Source organism: Drosophila gunungcola, assembly GCF_025200985.1.
Source record: "Drosophila gunungcola strain Sukarami chromosome 3L unlocalized genomic scaffold, Dgunungcola_SK_2 000003F, whole genome shotgun sequence".
Taxonomy (NCBI): domain Eukaryota; kingdom Metazoa; phylum Arthropoda; class Insecta; order Diptera; family Drosophilidae; genus Drosophila; species Drosophila gunungcola.
In genome coordinates, this window is record NW_026453179.1 from 7155094 (window position 1) to 7173665 (window position 18572).

The window sequence follows — 18572 nt, forward strand, 5'->3', positions numbered from 1 at the left end:
GCGGTGAACAGATATTAACAAAGTTGCGTGGACAGTTTTTAGTTCTGCACCCACGCAAGTAAATGCTTTTAATACTTTTTTAAGATGCCAATTATGGTTTTTTCAACGTAATAGTTGCCAATAAAGCTAGCAGAATATTTGTAACTTATGGTAATGTTAAAACGGCCCAATCAACAACAAACAACCTTAATCAGGAACAGATATTTGTAATATAATTTAACCCCGAAATGGACGTCCACAGATTTCCCTTCCATTAGGCTCAGTCTGAAATAAACAAATTCAAAATCCCGGAAAAAAAAACACATTCTATCCAGTAACCTCTTCAGGCCGTAGTATCCAACATTTGTTGCCGCAGAAAAGTTGAATCGAGCAAACTATTTTTTATGGCCAAGACTGGGCGAGCATTCATGCAGCATGTGGCGAGGGGATGGGAAAATTGGGAAATGTTCGGTGGCCGGGGAGGGGGGCATCATAAAAATAAATGAAAAGGTCACTTTGTATTGGTTGTGGGACAATTTAACACAGGCAAATGTGTATGCAACTGTAATTTTTCTGTCGGTGGCAGCCTCGCCTGGCAGCAAAACCATATGAAATAGCAACAATTGTATCCACACTGGCACACGAAATACATACCAAATAGTTGGGGCATGTCCTTGGGAGTAGCTGATGGGTGGTGGGCGGTGAGTCCTGGCAAAGTATTCGTGTGGTTCTGTTCGGTTCTGTTGGCCTTTCATTTGCTGTCCCACACACGCACACACAAACATTTACTCATAAGCCTTAACAAGCGCCATTATTATTGGACCCACACACCCCAGCAATTTCCCATTTTCCACACACTCACAAACACCCCAACTCACAAACACATGCTGCCAAATGAACATGTTAAGTTTTCAACAGCTATAAATTATTTCTTTACCAGGCACTCGGCTTTTTCTCTATGCTAAATGCCCCTAAATGAAAATAATTTATTGTGGTCATTAGGGGAGGTCCTCCCATCGGGTCCTCCTTTGAGCGTTCCTCGCATAACCTACAAGTTATTCCTGTAGCGGGTAATTATTTACACCCAGGCATCGGCAACAGTCGCACGAGAGCAGCATCAGCAATCGAGTTGGACCGATAGCCATCTGAGTCTAATGCCCTGTTAGTGTTATGTGGTGGTAACTGGTATTCCTAGATCAACTGGTTAAATTTTATTTCAATTACCAATAAAGATGTAAATAAAGATTTTTACTAGTGCTAGGGAATATTTATATATGTTTATCTACCTTTTAATTCGTTAAAATCTCCGTTCGAAATAAGACCTATAAGTATATATAGCAATAGACAACGTGTTTATTGATAACGTACGTTAATCTTTGCCAATTTGGGTAGATATCATGATACAATAATAATAGTAATGCTTATATAAAATTCTTAAAAAAAAGATTTACAGTAAAACAAGGGACAAATAAGTTTAACTTCAAATTTAAATCATTTCGTCAATTGATGAGGTTAAAAGCTTGTCAGATTCGTGATATAGTGATAAAATTTATTTTTGGTTTTTAGGCTTGTATTTCTTTATAACTAACTTATAAGTTCAATAAAAATATTTCCACGGCTTTAGGCAACTTTCCAAATATATTTCAAATTGTTGTCACAACTTTTTCTCTGCGATTTATTTTTTTGACTTTTCTTGAGTTCACCTGGACTTTAATTTTTTGCGCTGCTTACTTATGGTGTTCCGGATTTACTTTATGTGGTGTATGTGGTGTAGGTATGACAACTTACAACCCCTCTTCTTAAGATTCTAAGATAAATTAAATAAATTTTAAAGACTAAATACATATGTAACAAAATATTATACAATCTCCTCAGCTGGTCCTAAAAACTATATTTAATACATATAAAAATAATAAATGTTAGCTTGTACTTCTTGGGACCTTTCAATTGAAGTTTTTAATACTAATAAGCATTGAGAATTTCCATATCAAAAAACTCAACATCGACCCTACATTCAAAGCACTTTGTTTTACTCACGGATTGTTACTTACATAAATCAACAATGATTTTCGTTGGTGTTAATGTATACATTTATAAATCCTAATCAGCATAAGTAAGATAAAATAAACCTGTTCGAAGTTGCCGTAAACAATCAATAGGTGCGCGGAGCGGGTGGAATAGGGGCCACCGAGTCGTCCAATGTTGTGTCCACCACCGGGCGGTATTTGACCGAAGCGCAGCCCGCATTGTCCAGGACATAGGTCATGGTGTGTTTGCGCCAATGCTCATCTATGGGCTTCTTTTTTCTGCCCGGCCATCGGAGCCCCATAGTCTAGCTCATCCAGGCGGGTCTTGAAATCCTCGCGAGCATGCGAAGCCCCTCGACTCTTTTCGATTTTCCATGGCCGTGATGATGTGAACCGCATTGGCCAGCATATTCTGCAGCTCCAGAGTCTCGACGAGGTCGGTGTTCCACACCAGGGTGCGATCGGTGATCTTAATGTCCTTGAACTGCTGGCACAGCTCGGCGACCTTGAGCAGCCCCTTCTTGAGGAGTTTTCCCTCCCGGAAGACAGCCGCATGCTTGGTCATAGTGCGCTGCAGTTCCGCTCTTAAGCAAGCTGTCGGAGTGTCTCCGTTAGCATTGCGCAGCCACTTGAAGTTTTCCATTGACTTTTCCGTGGCCCTATCATCCACCTCGGGTGGCTTGTCCCCCGGACAACTGTTTTCGGCAATATCATGGGCACACACCCGTCCGAAGATGATCAAATCCAGCAGGGAGTTGGCCCCCAGTCGATTGGCCCCGTGGACCGAGGCGCAGGATGTTTCGCCGCAGGAGTAGAGGCCTTTGACCTCCTGTTCACAGCCATTCTCGTCCACCGTGATCACCCGACCCTTGTAGTTCGTTGGGATGCCGCCCATGATGTAGTGCACTGTGGGTAGAACCGGCACCGGTTCCTTGGTCACATCCACCTTGGCAAAGATCCTTGCGGTGACCATAATGCCTGGCAATCGCTCCCTGATTACCTTAGGATCAATGTGATGGAGCTGCAGGTGCACATGATCCTGGAGCGGACCGCAACCATTGCCGGCGAGGACCTCCATGGTCATGGCCCGAGCCACCACATCCCTGGAGGCCAGATCCTTGGCCTGGGGGGCATAGCGCTCCATGAAGCGCTCCCCCTTGGAGTTCAGGAAGAAGCCGCCTTCTCCGCGCACACCCTCGGTGATCAGACAGCCTGCTCCGTAAATGCCCGTGGGATGGAACTGCACGAACTCCATGTCCATGAGGGGCAGCTCCTGCCGCGACACCCAGGCATTGCCATCACCCGTGCACGTGTGTCCGGCGGTGGTGGAGAAGTAGACTCGACCACAGCCGCCGGCGGCCACCACGGTGTTGTTGGCCCAGAACCGATGGAAGGTGCCGTCGTCCAGCTTCCAGGCCAAGCAACCCACGCAACTGCCCCGCGACATGATCAGATCCAGGACGAAGTAGTCCACAAAGTAGTGGCAGCAGTCGGCGTACTTCAACGTCTGTCCGTACAGAGTGTGGATGAGGGCGTGACCAGTGCGATCTGCGCATGCGCACGCCCTTCTGGCCACCCCGCCCTTGCCGTAGTCCAGGGTCTGCCCTCCGAAGGGTCGCTGGTAGATCCTACCATCCGGTCGGCGGGAGAAGGGCATCCCGTACATGTCCAGCTCGTAGATCGCCTTCTCCGCCTCGCGGCACATGTAGTGGATGGCGTTCTGATCGCCCAGCCAGTCGCTGCCCTTGACCGTGTCGTAGAAGTGGAACTTCCAGTCGTCCTTGTCCATATTCGCCAGGGCGGCATTGACGCCGCCCTGGGCAGCCACCGTGTGGGATCGGGTGGGAAACAGTTTCGAAATCACGGCCGTCTTGAAACCCTTCTCCGCCAGTCCAAATCCCGCCCGCATTCCAGCTCCGCCAGCTCCAATCACAATCGCATCGAACTTGTGATCCGTCAGGGCATACTCTTCCTGGCAACTGGAGTTTCTAGCCGGGCATACCTGCAACCAGCTAGTCACACGTGAACACAGAAGCATCCTGGAAAGAGGCTGTGCTGCCCGCTTGGCGAACAGGCGATTCATTTTCAGTGGTAATTCTGGGTTAACTACGTGGACAGATCGAGTTTTGCGTTATTAAATCTACGAATTGTTTACGAATTAAGGTGAAAAACGCAAAGAGTTTGCGATTGCTAGAAAATTTTTACAGAAATTTTTAATTAAATGGTCTTATTTCTGCAAAAAAATTTGTTTAAAAAATCCTGCAATAATTTCCGTTTATTGTCAAATCAATCAATATTTTTTTCTTTCTGTTATTATTTATCAAAATATATTATAATCAATAACTTTGTACTTTAACACAAAAATTACACTTGTGTATAAAATATATCTGAAAGATACTAGGAATATGAAATACTAAATTTTAAAAGTCCTCGCATTAAGTGGAGAAGCTTGCGAAATTGCGCCACTAATTGCAGAAGTTTTTTGTCAAAGCTAAATCAACATTGTCACAGGCGGACTTCGTTTGGTGTTCCATCTAATGTTTGCCGAGTCACGCCATTTTCAAGTTTGGTGCTCGTAAAAGCTGGAAATTTCCACGAAAATCCTGCCGCGGCATTGAAGAGCAAGAAGTAGACGAGCGGCAAATGGCCAAGATGGTTAAGATGGCCAAAAGCAAACACGGAGAGATCGGACCGGGCAAACATACTTGAGCGCAGCGAAAACAGCAGAAGACGAGCAGTATATGTAAATGAGTCTGGGTTTTGGGTCTGCGTTTGGGTTTGGGTTTGGGTTTGGGTTTGCGCTTGTGTTTGTGTTTGGGTTCGAGCAAACAGACTGAAAAGGGGCGAACCAATGGGCGGAAAGCCAAGAATGGCGAACGAAAGACTTCGGACACGAACTCGATCGCTGGGTTTGCTCTGGGATCGATGATATCGGCTGGGATATTGGGATTTTCCCGCCGGCTAATTGCGCCCAAAGGACATGCGTACTTGCATGCGTATCCTGTGCAAACCGAATGCCGGCCCCTGATTTTTTCCTTTTTTCGACGGCTGCCTGCTCGGCGATCGCACTCTCGCGTGTTTGCTTTATGAGTTTACAACCTCAGCCTAATTGAGGCGGGGAAATTCGCTTAGGCGGCCATAAAATCGAATTGTTTGCAAACACACAAGCAGAAAGGATTGGCCATAAAGCGGCTACAATGCCGTGCGGTGAATATTTAGGGCAAGGACGATCCCCTCGAAAGGGTTGAGGATCGCGGAGGGTTGGCCTGCTTTTCCGCGTACTCCTCCGCCCGAATTCTTAATGAAAACGTGCGGCAGCCTTTAATGAATGGCCGACGGATAGGTAGCCAGTCAAATCCGTCACGGGTGCGACAACTACATTGCGACCATTCGATTCACTTGTCCATCCGCCAGATACTTTTCTCCATTAGCCCAGCCGCTCAGCCTCCGCCGGCCTCCCCTCCATTTCCATCTACTGCTATTTTATTGAGTTGCCCAGTCTGTTGATTTTTCCCATCTACTCCCGACGAATGGTTGTAGCAGACCTCAAACTAATGGCCATCGCTGCCGCGAGCTGTTTGTCTTTCAGCGCCATAGAATGCCCAACTTTTCGACCGTTCCCAGCCCCCCGGATGAAGTCGGTCCATTGACACGCGGCGATGACTTGGAACCGACTAAAATGCGAGCCGGAATCCACTAAAAAATTCAGACAGCGATTGCAAGCGGCGCGTGATCTCGAAAATCACGGAAAAGCTATAAATAGTTGCCGCTAAAATATACAAATTGTTAACAACCCAGCAAACTTTCAACAACTCGAATTAAATGGCAGCCTAGGAAAACGCTATTCGTCATTTATTATATTCTTTAAAATTAGCACTCAAATTTAGGCAATAATGAATGGATAATTTGTGTATATTTTTAAATATGTTCTTTTTCTTTTTTTCTAAGTAAAGTCATTAAGAAAATATTTTAGGATTCCATTTTAAGTTGAAATGACAATTTATCCATATACTTCCATGATAATTAAAGAAATAAGGAATAAAATATATTAATAACATTTTGTAGTAGGTAAATAAAACAAAGTAATAAAAGTCTTTTATGAAGTGTAAAATATTTTTTTTTTAAATCCTACTATTGAGTCTTTTTAACCTGTGATCGTTACTCAGTCATCCTTGATTTTAATATTCCATATCAAATCGATTTTCGAACCCGTTTAACTCTAATTCTAATGCCAAATATTGTTTGGCCGAGTGTTGTTACGCACCGCCCCAAAAACTAAGGAACTCCGCCCCGGGCCAACTCATATTTTGGCCAAATACTCAAATTGACGCCTTGGAGTCAAATGTTTACAACTCGAAATTCTGCTGAAAAATATTACCAAAAAAAAAAAGTGTTTCATCGGCAAACTCGTTTTGGGCTGCAAACAGACCCCATGGAAAAAATAAAAAGTTTTAATTGGTTGCTTAAACAAAACACGAAACGAGCGTCTAAACAAATCAAAGCCAGTCCGTGGCGTACAATGGATAGGGCCCAACGGACAGAAAGTCCAGACTTCAGAAAGACGGAGAGAAAACAACAATCAAGAACCGAAACCTTTCCATCTCGTTTTCTAGGTATGAACTCTTTTGATATAACTACATAGTTCTAAAAATGGCAGTTGTATTGTGACTTCAATGATCATGTTGGTTATTTCCCAAAGCCATTTTATAAACATTCAAAGTCAATTTATTATTGTGTCCTACAACACAAAAAATGTATTTGTAAATTCAATTCATCAACTCCAACAAAAATATTTAACGTCTGTTAAATTTATATGTAAACCAAAGTTCATATACCCTTGCATTTATTAGAAAACTTGTCAACACAATTATAAAACCAGTTCAAATTTATAAAATTGTAAAAAAATATATTAAGTTTTTAATTCTTTAAACCTGATTGGATTAGTAAGAATTTAATTGTCATTATCGTTTTCGAATTGCCATAACTCCGAATTTACTTTCGTTGAAAACAGATTTTTTGAAGATTTTCACACCTTATGTCAGCAAAATAGCAATGTTGCCTGATCCTTGTAAAATAAAAACCCAGTTTTTGATATCTCGAGTATTCGTTTAAGAACCTATATTGCTATGGCAGTTGTATGATATAGGCGTCTGATCTCGGCTGTTCCGACATATGTTTATACGTACATATTATGTTATTTTAACAAGAATTGTGATTTGTTATAGAAAAATCTTTTTAACCAAGAATATTGAATATAACACCCTCTGCAGGGGTATACAACAACTCAGATATTATAAATAATATTTATGCGACAAACCAACAATTCATAGTTTTCTATACCGAAAAAAGCGTAGTTTTGAATGTTTCTTTGCCAAAAAAGTTAAGCGAACATTGTGGTCAAAAGTTAAGATGATTTTTCTGTGTGCAATAAATTTGAGCGGCTGAAACACGTTTCACTTAATTTTTGGCGCATGCAATATTGATCGATTATCCACGGACGGGGCCAACAGCGGGGCTCAAATAAATCCCGCCTAGGACTCCAGTTCTGAGAGTTGTGCTCGCCCTGAGCGATCCGACCCACCTGAGAGCCCCGCCGAGGGCTCTTCTACCTGGTGGCAAACAGGCTCCCAGGCGATGGCCGCAGATTGACCGGCTGGAGGAGCGAGTGAGAGGCGAGATGGCGAAGCGGTCTTACCTGTTAGAGGGTAGTGGCCTAACCATCCGCTAACCGATCACCGATAGGGCCAGAAGAGGACGGCTATAAGAGCGGGAAAGAGTTTCGCTAGCCGGCCATCACGGGCCAAACAACCGAAAACAACAACTACAACGACAACTACAACGATGTCGGCCAAAGACGAGAAAAAAAGAGGAACCGAAAGCGCGGCTTGTGATGGTTGAAAAAATTAGCACCGATCGTCGATCATTAGCTCGGGAACGGTGGCAACGCAAACACACGATCGGCGGCAGCGCACAACTCGGAACTCGACTCGAATTGAAAAACTTAAAAACCTGAAAAAAGGCACGCGGTCTGCGGCTGTCTCTTCCTTCTCTCATCTGATCTTTTCGAAAGTGATCCGTGGCGTTTTTCCCGTAGTTAAAGAGATCCCCGGAAAAAACAGTGTTTAAATAAGTGCGTGATTTAGGTGCATTCCAAACTAAACTTTAATCAAAACCAACCCATCTTGAGACGGAGTTTTTCAACTGGATTATATCGAAAACGCCGAATTACGGCGCGGAGCATTTTTCCAAATATGTAAGTTAACTTAGATTGAAATTTAAGTCTAACAGTGATTATACAAAAATGTCATTATCAGATTTTATTGTACATTTTAATCAAATCCGTGGAAAATGCAAAAATAGATAGGATAATTACCTATAGGTATAGCATCCCCGAAAAAATGCCAACTTAGTGAATATTTTTAAGTGAATGAATAGTGCAAGACCATGAGCTTAAGACATTTATAAAATACTAGAACCCATAAGAAAAAGTATCTTGGCTGGCTTATATAAAAAAAAGTTTCTTTAAGTAGTTTCGTTTGTGAATCGACAAATTTTTAATAATTAAAATTAAGCTTAGGAAAAAATTCGGGTATATTTTACATTACAGAAATATTTGTTTGAAACATATTTTTGACGAAAATGTTGCATACAACCAAAACCCGTCGGCAAAAAAAATATATATTGACTTATAAATAAATAAATGTACTTGGGACTATGATATTATATTATGTTACTACATAAGCACATAATGTTTTTGGGAAGACCTTTATTTAGAAAAATCTAATGCTTATGATATAAGATATCTAATAACGCTTTAAGCGTCACTTATAAATTCAAATATTGCAAGGAGCTTACTCTTTTACTAGTTGCCAAAACTCTGTGAAAAAAAGCCCGATCACCTATTTTGAATCCCACAAAATTTAGCAACTATAAAATTAAATGACCCCAAAATCAAAAGCCGCCCAAAAATGCATATTTCACTATAGTCCCTTCTCCGAATCGAGAGCTGAGAGATCATAAAATGTCAGTGCTTGTTTCTCTGTGTGACATATGGCCATAAACGTAATCAAATAGCAAATTGGCAAACCTATTTAAGCGAACGTGTGAAAATCAAATGCCGAAACCAAACAAAACCACCAAACAGACACTTTTTGACACTTGGCCAAAAAAAAGTGTTGACGAGCCGCCCGAAATCCAGCGGGCAAGTGACAAAATCCCCCATTAACGATCCTAATAATACCTCTAATGACATAAAACAGCAGCCGAGAAGGGGGCGGGAGGAGTTATATTTCTGTGGCCGTGGGCGTGGCAGACGTTCACACGCAAATTAGTGGGGACATAAGAATTTCAACGCAGACTTTCAGACATGGATTGCCAAAAAACACCAAGTCAGATCGATCGGCCAGTCAATTACGACGCATGTGAAAATTATCCTATTAAATGCAAATCAAAGATGCCCATAAACAGACCGAAGGAGCCCCCTCCGCCCTACCGCCCCTCCCCCGCAGAGCGTTTAGTACTTGACAAATGCTTACTAATTAATTACAGTTTGTACAAAATTTTAGTACGCCGCTCATAAAGTGCGCCTATCAGTGTGCCGTGCAGTGCAGAAAACAAAAGTGTGACAATCGGCGTGAACGACCACGCCCACACCGCCCCCCCCCCCAAAAGAAAAAAACAAAGGTAGCCGGAAAAAGCAATCAACTGGCTCTTTCTCAAGGCGTGACCTTTGACATTGTCCTCCGGAAATATGGCGATTGGATTCCCCTACTTCGCTGGCATTTCCGTTCTTTCGCTGGTTCGCAGGTTCGCAGGTTCGAATTCAGTGCGCCCCCGCAGTGTCTAAATTTAAATTCGGTTTATTTTCATGCGAAGTGGTGTGTGAAATTTAGCAAATTTGGTTTAATCGCCTCCGATGGGCTACCAGCAAACACTTGTCATCGATGCCACCCGCAAGCATCCTGAGCAGGTGCGAAATATAATCCTTTTGAGCAAACCGCGAATCGAAGTGGATAAATCCGTAGCCTAGCGAATAAATACAAGTAACAATAAACGTGTAAGAATGTTTGGGGGGATATTGCCAGGAGTTTGGGGGTCATTGAATTTTTAGCTGCGTAATAGCAAATAAGTTAAATGGTTGCTCGTAATTCAGTAATATATTAATTACTAAAAGAACATAGGTATGTGAAAAACATTAGGCAATCATAAGTAAGTAAGATAGATATAGATAGTAAAGAACCAAATGAAGTTTAAACAGGTAAACAATAAAGGCAGAGCAATTTTCGTGTTGTGCAAAGTAAAACAATTTAAACACACTGAAATTTTTCTAATTAATACAATATCATGTTAAATTTGACTTTCTTAATTTAAATAGTTATAAATAATTAATACTATTCAATAAAAGCGAAGGCTTCATACATTTACACCCAATAAAAGCAATTTAACAGGTTCATAAAAAAACTAGTCTTTTCAACTTCATTTAAATAGGAATAAATTAAGGAAATAATCCAATTGCTGTGCACCCAATTAAAGCTTAACTATCACTATTAAATGCGGCTTGATTTTTCAATGAATTTAAATGAACTTTCTATGGTTTCTGAAAAGCCAGCTTAATAAGAATTCATATTTGATGAGCCGGCACTCCCTCTCCTACAGTTTTAAGATAAAAAAGTGCAAACGTGAATGTGTTTTTATTCACGACCATTAGTACGTGTTCGTTTGTGCTAGTACTTTGAGTACGTAAGCGCCATATTACAAAAGGTTCGGTTCGATTTCGAATAGCGCGCATATTTCATACGAAAAAACCTCTCAAAGCGTCTGAGTAAATATCAAAGTCACGAAATGATTCAAAAATCAACAAAGCCAACAACAAAGCGGATGGGGAAAGAGTCGAATGCAAACCCCAAAGCCGAAACCCGTCATGGCTGCCATCAAAAGTCAAAGTATATACTATACCACATAGACAGGGGCAAACAGTCACACACGCTCCCGCTCCCTCGGATGAGGAGACAACACACAAAAACAGCTTTTCATTAAGCTTAGTGATGGGACCAAAGACTTGGAGGCTGGAGTGGCGGTGCGGATCGATGTGGAACACAAACACGGCCATGAGCCATCAGCCATCAGCCATCAGCCACCAGCCATGTGGGGAACCATCGTCGGCACCGTCATGAAGAGTGAATTTTTATGATGTCGTCTATTGGGGACATGAGAAAAACGCGCCAAGAATCGCGTGAAAATTAGGATAACGCGGCGCGAACACGAGCGGGAAAAACGGAAACCCTTCAAAATCCATAAACTGAATTTAACTTTCCGCCAAAGGGTTAGAGTGGTTAAACTTTTAAATTCAACTGATTGAAATCAATTTTATGGGGGAAGCTCTTGGGAAATTTTAATTGGGTGTAGATTAATGTTTATAGATGAAAGCAATCTTTAACCACAGTTGTTATTACTTAATTGTTTGAACTATCTTTAATAAAATATTTATTAGGAATCATACTTGAACAAAAGGAATAGTGTTAAAACCCACAAAAATTGAGTACACTGATTTATGTTCTTTCAAAAAACACCACATTGATTGATTTGCTTTTCCCGCTTTAGAAGCAACTAGGAAGTATATCTACTGATTGATTGTGGAGATGATTTTATGTGGGTCTCACCTAGAACACTAGAAAAAAACCTGTTCGCTTGACACCATCAAATTAAATGGTTGACAAATACGAAAGACATCAAACCGCATTCGGTTACTGCCATTTTTATGATGGAAGATGGGTGAAGAAATTTCCCATAAATCAAATCTGGATCCAAGAATCAAGAACAATCAGTCTTAGGTATTTGGGGTCGTTCCCATAAAAGAATCCTAGACGGCGGCACTTGGCCTCCAATTCGTGGCCCAATAAAAACAAACAAAACAATTAATACATTTTGTTAATTTATGATTACAAAACATTGCGAGAAACACTTTCGGTGGAGGGGGGGCTAAGAATTTAGACATCAGCCGAACCGGCACATCTGAGGGGTTTTCGAGCATCCGAACCGTACAAATGACCCTGGCCCAAACCCGACGCAAAACAGAGGTGTTTGTTGCCGCGGCCATAAATAAAAAGGGTGCCCGTTGTTTATGGCCAGCCAGCATCTCAGCCATCTCAGCCAACTCAGCCAACTCAGCCAACTCAATCCCAGTTCCAGTCCCAGTCCCAGTCCCAGTCTCAATCCCAGTCCCAGTCAGACGCACTCGCAGACGAAATGCCAGGCATGGCTAAAGTGTGCAATATAATTAAAAGCCGACAAGAGCGCTGGTTGAGCATTTTCTAATGCTCCTGGGACAGTGCTGTAAACGCATAAAGCCGACACTTCGTCTTCTTCGCCAGGCGGGTGAGATTGAGATTGCTTTGATGTAATGCCCATGCACACTGACCACCGCCACGAAACCATTTTTTTTGGAACCCGGTTGCGAGAATGAGTCAAATAACACCGAAAATCAAAGAAAATGTCTTAATCAGGGACCGTAATGATTATATGTTTTATTAAAAAATTACTTTTCAACGATTATTTTCGAGTTTTACGATTTACAGAAAAAATAACAGTTACATTTTGAGTTTTATAGTAATCTCAATAACAACGATTATATGTTCGGTTTTATTTTCAGCTCTACAATTTATGATTGTTCTTTGAGTTTTATTTTCAGCCTGACTTGATCAACTAAATAAGAATTATTCCTTAAGTTAAATTTTTTTGATTGAAAATAAAACTTAAACTCAAATTTTTTTGAATATACTCTTATAACCGATTGTGGAAAAAGGAAAATGGAAATAGACTAAGTGGACTACGGCATTTCTACAACAAACGAAACCCGCATGAATATGAATGTTAAAAACTCTCCAAGGCTAGCGTTATTTGTCAAGCTGAAAATAAAACTCATAGAACAATTATTATTTGTGAAACTAAAATCGTTAGATTTAAATAATACTCAAATAGTAATTGTATCCCTCAAGTTTTAAATTTAAATTGAAAAAATAAAATGACTTGTAAGTTCGATTAGTTCTAAAAATAAATAATTAATATTTTCGGTCTTGTTTCTATTAATTGCTAGAGTAAAATATGCCTAAAAAATTACTCTACGTTTTTAGGTATTAAAAGTGTTTACAATTCTTAAAATCCAATAACTACAAAAAATGGCTAAGAATTCTAGAATATTAGCCTTTTTAGGGCTATATTGATTAGGAAAACTATGAGAATTAGTATTATTGTTTGAGCTAGAGTTTGCCATTGAGAATTTAAGATTTATTTATTTTTTAGCTTTTATTAACAACAATTTAAACGTTTGAGAATCAAAATGTTGAGAACAATTTTTTTTTAAATTGACACAAACTGAAAAACTATAACATTTTTTTAGTCATTATTAAATTTATCTCACAGATCTCTTTAAATATTTCCGAATATGATTTGTAATTACTATTAAATTATCCTAGGACAGTGTAGGAGACCTATGGATCCTGGGCCGATCATTTTTATGAGACGTTTAGTGAGCAACAAGTTCTCTCTTTCAATCTTTCTTAACACAGGAAGTGCCTTTTGGGAATCACAAGATAAATAAATCAAGTGAATTAAAAATTTTCAACATAATTAATATTATTAAACGAATTTAATTTAATGTGAAACTAAAATGTTGATTTATCATTCTTTCTGTGCATTGCAGCTGACATGACCACATCGCACATCTTGTCCGCCGTGGATCCAACAACCGGACTCAGTGGCAATGTGTCGGGGGGAGGAGCAGGTGGGGGTGGTGGCGGCGGAGCTGGTGGCAGTGGTTCGCCCCAGCATGTGACCCACAACGGACATGGGCATGGTCATGGAATGGGGGGCGTGGTGGTGGGCACAGCCGGCGGTGCCGGCGTATCCGGCAATGGCGGCCATCGGGTCGTAGGCGGAGCAGGAAGTCCCAACGAACTGGATCGAAATCTACGCATCTCCTTGGACGACCGGGAGCTCTGGTTGCGTTTCCAGAATCTCACCAACGAGATGATCGTCACCAAGAACGGCAGGTGAGTCAGTGAAATTTTCTGGGGGCTGTTCGAATTTGAAATGTGCTAAACGGCGATGGCGGCGCATTTTGTTTTCCTATGCAAATTGGCAATGAGTTTTTGCGCTTTTGTTTTTGCTGCATCAGTTTTCCATAGTTTTCATCTCACTGCCCGTCGTTTGCAAGTCATAATGAAGCGATAACGTTTTCCCAGTTCAGGTTAAAATGAATGCACTCGGAAAAAAAATGCACTTCTTTGTTTTTAAGACAAAATTAGGTGCAAGAGTGGTAGGAATATTTGAATACCAACAATAACCAAGGATTAATATTTGAAAAAAAATGTACTAAATTAAGTTAAGTTAAGTTTTTTTTTTTTTTTTGAAAAGCTTTCCTTTAGATCTAACTACTTGAGAATACTATAAACCCTTGTTTATATCTAAGCTAAAAAATCTGTTTCTTAAGCTTGTAAACTAATTCATAAAAAGCTAATTTTTAAACAACTACTTAATGGAACTATAAGGCGAATTTAAAAATTTGTGCAGAAATATGTTTAAACTTAACTAAAAATGGCGTAGGAAATCTAAACAAATGGGAATGATTTTTTTCAGAGTGTATAGAAAAGGCTGTACATGTGTTTATTTACATGCCAGCATTTCTTGAAATAACTAAAAATATTTACCAATTTACGGGGAGTGTGTGTGTGCGCGAAACGCGCGTTTAGAACTTGGAACCGGGCCGAAAGACGAGATCCGAGATCCGAAGGGAGGAGAGACGAGGGTCGAGAGTCGGTCTGCTGGCCTGGTCAGGTGCTAATTAGCGTGGCCCGGCAACAGCCGCCATCTTGTACTAATTGTTGTGGAACAGAGCCCGCATGAGCAGTTCCAATATTTGCCCGCAACGCAATCCGGACCGACCCTCTTCCCTCCGCCGGCTCCATCTCCAGATTTGAACTCCGCCTTTGGGGGATTTCGGCTGTGGTCTGGGCCAAAGGCAAATGCAATGGCAAAGGTAAACGATTCGTGGCAGTTAACCATTTGCGCTCACTGTTTGCCCACTATTACGAATGCATGGCAACTGTTATATAACTGTTATAATTGCTAATTGCGATCCCCGTTGTCACACACAGGCGCATGTTCCCCGTGGTGAAGATCAGTGCCTCGGGTCTGGATCCCGCCGCCATGTACACCGTCCTCCTGGAGTTCGTACAGATCGACTCTCATCGCTGGAAGTACGTCAACGGCGAATGGGTGAGTCTTTTTGTCTTAAAGTTCGGTTTGAATCTTTAAGCATATAACAAGATCGAAGTCTGACAATATAATTTCTTTATTGTATAATTTCACACTTTTTATATATTCAAGTTGGAATTTGGGGATTTTTACTTTGGTTTGTTTAAAAAATTTGCTAGTTCTCGAGATGTTTGCTTGAGATCAATCTATTTTTATAGAAGCTTTTAATAAAGCGAAAATTTCAGTTTCAGTTTAACTAGACTCTTAAAATTTAATTAGAACACACTCTAATGCCTTATATTTTCCATAAAATTTCTTATCAAGTTGAAAATATATTTATTTATTTATTTTCCCCACTTTGTAGGTTCCTGGTGGCAAGGCGGAAGTTCCCCCATCGAACCCTATTTACGTACACCCCGAGTCTCCCAACTTCGGTGCCCACTGGATGAAGGAGCCCATCTCGTTTGCCAAAGTGAAGTTAACCAACAAGACCAATGGCAATGGACAGGTGAGCAAGCCTTGAGACCTTAACTACTTAAGCTGTGATTACAACTAGCAATTCTCCCCCAGATAATGCTAAACTCTTGCACAAATATGAACCGCGGGTGCATTTGGTCCGAGTGGGTTCCGAACAGCGGCACGTGGTGACCTATCCGTTCCCGGAGACCCAGTTCATAGCGGTGACCGCCTACCAGAACGAGGAGGTCACCTCGCTGAAGATCAAGTACAACCCCTTTGCGAAGGCCTTTCTCGACGCCAAAGAGCGACCGGATACGCTGTATCCACACGACACCCACTACGGCTGGCTCATACCTCCGCCCACCCACTATACGGCTGCAGCCGCCGCCGTGGCCGCTCCGCCGCTCTCCATTGCCCAGAGCCACGGGCTGGTGGCCTCGTGTCCCAGTGTTTCGTCGGCCGGTTCTGTGGGTCCCTCCTCGGGCGCCACTTGCGATCGCTACGGCAGATCGCTATCCGTGCGCAGTGCGGCACCCACTCGCACCACGCCGTACAGCCGACCCAGGGTGGTTTCCGGGTCCGGATCCAACGGAAGCGTCGGCAATGCCTCGTCCACGTCGCCCCAACCGCCGTCGGCTCCGCAGACGCCCACCAGTCTGCACTCCTCGTCCACTGGGTCCGTGAGCACCAGTGTGAGCAGCTCCAGCGCCGCCGGAATCGGTTCTGCGGCAGGTGCCGGATGCTTCAGCAGTTCCTACGCCCAATCCGGCTTCATGCCGGTCGAAGCGAGTCCCACGGCCTCCGTCTTCTCCTATCCCAGCAGCTGGCAGAGCAACGGCAACTACTGGAACGCCACCAGCGTACCAGGACCGATGCCCATGAACGTGTGCAGTGGCCGCAATATCTGTGAGTAATCCACCAGGTTGCCCAAGAGATGACCTTTTGTTTTCATTAAATATCATACAATATCAAGACTACCACCATTACATATGATACAAAATGTATATAATGGAACTGTTGTAAATCTACTGACGTCTTGTTAAACATTTTAAAAGGTGGCAAGCTAATAGAGATATAGAATTATATATCCTTTTAATTGATTTAAACCAACAACACTGGCAGACTAAAAAAGGCCCAGACCAAACGCTATTGATTCTGAAAGGATTTTATCTACAGATGTTGCTTAAACTTCGTTTTAGATAATGTTTTCCATATTTTTGTTTGGAAGACTCAAATCTAAGGCAATTATTCCTTATGTTAATCCAATTTAACAGACTTTTAATGGGCAATTAACAAAAAGACCTGGCAAAATTTCACACTTACGCCACAGAATGACCCCATACTGACCTCCGCCCGTGTCCACTTGCAGCCTCCCACAACTCGCCGTCGCCCACGAACGGATCCCCCAGCTACACGACCTCCTCGCCCAGCTACACCATCCACCACCTGACGCCGCACAGTCACCAGTACAACATGGCCCAGACGGACATCTACGGAACCGGAGTGGGTGTTGGCCCCGGGGCCGGGGTCGGGGTCGGGGCGTCGGGATCTCCGCAAGCGGCGTACGGAGCAGCCGCCCACCAGGTGTACCATCCCACGCCGACCTCGCCCACCCACCAGCTGTACACGAATGCGGTGCTGAATGCGCCCTCGGCCCTGAGCTATCCGGCCAGTGGCTGGCACAACGGATCCGGGGCGGAAGTACGGACTGTACCAGAACGCCGCGGCCGCCTACTACCAGCCGGAGTACATTCCCCTGGAGATCGGGTAGGTTGAATCGGTGGGGAACTGTGCGCTCTTACCGCTAACGTAGCTATCAATGAATCCCCGCCACCCCGCCTTGCAGCTACGCCGCCCATCCGCTGGAGCCCGTGGAGGTATCGAAGACGCTGGACGATCCGCAGGCCGCCATGTACAAGCCGAGCGACGAGCAGGGCTCGGTCATCACGCTGGAGTGCGCCGGTGCCGCCCTGAAGAGCTCCCACGACATCAAGATAGAGTCCTCCTCGCTGGAGCACTCCGTGGAGCGGGCACCCGTCTCCGGCGGTGCTGCGGTTTCAGTGGTTTCAGTGCCCACCGCCGTGGTCAGCGGAGCCGCGGCAGTCGGCGCCGATACCTGGACACCCCTTACACCGCCCCAGAGCACTCTGCAGTGATCGGATGCCACGGATAGACACCACCAGCCTTTAGACGCATGACCGCATGGATGTTCGATCAAATTAGACGTAAACGCCCTATGTTAGTAACGCTACTAGTAAAGTAGTAAAGCACACCCAACCGCAATCGCACCTATTGTAGAATTATCTATATGCTGTAAAACACTCTCCTATAAAGTCGTAATCAAAGTACACAACGGTTTGGTTTGAAAAGGAGACTGGGAGTTTTCGAGTTACAAAATTTAAGCTCAGTGGCTCAATGTTGCATTAATCTTTGATCAAAGAAGGCTTCTGTTTTGGACACTTTGTAACATATCTACATACTACCTATCATACGTTCAATGCTCAAACATTTTAGGAAACAATTTGATACTATGTAATAAGAATACATTTGACATGGAAAATCGTGTAAAACCCTTTTTAAGCTTTGAAAACGTGTAATATGCGTTTGAATCCAAAAAGCCAGAAGGAATTATTTCACTGTTTCAAAATATAACGAGGTAAGATACTTACAAAACAGCACAGCACATTTCCCAGCGTTTAGATTTGATGTTTTGGAATAAAGTGTAATATTTAGTAGTAAAATATTTGTTCGTGCTAGACTCCTGTAAGGATTTAAGCAGTTTCCCAGGCAGTTTTTGCCACCGTGTTGCACCATAAAAGTCACACAGTCCGGGCCACAGAGTGCAGCATTGCATCG

General features: G+C 42.7%; 3 protein-coding genes across 3 annotated transcripts in view; 1 reads left to right on the forward strand and 2 right to left on the reverse strand.

Moving 5' to 3' along the window:
* The window catches only part of LOC128258709 (uncharacterized), a 103644-nt gene that overhangs the window by 82143 nt on the left and 2929 nt on the right, over positions 1 to 18572 (reverse strand).
* Positions 2091 to 4158, reverse strand: LOC128258711 (succinate dehydrogenase [ubiquinone] flavoprotein subunit, mitochondrial-like). Its single transcript, XM_052990511.1, is given in 3 exon segments — positions 2091 to 2284; positions 2286 to 2354; positions 2356 to 4158. Coding segments are annotated over 3 exon segments (1956 nt in total). The 5' UTR covers positions 4090 to 4158; the 3' UTR covers positions 2091 to 2131.
* Positions 7917 to 18262, forward strand: LOC128258710 (T-related protein-like). The gene is given in 9 exon segments (XM_052990510.1): positions 7917 to 8259; positions 13705 to 14053; positions 15158 to 15278; positions 15622 to 15765; positions 15828 to 15837; positions 15840 to 16622; positions 17086 to 17417; positions 17419 to 17483; positions 17563 to 18262. Coding segments are annotated over 8 exon segments (2109 nt in total). The 5' UTR covers positions 7917 to 8259; positions 13705 to 13709; the 3' UTR covers positions 17873 to 18262.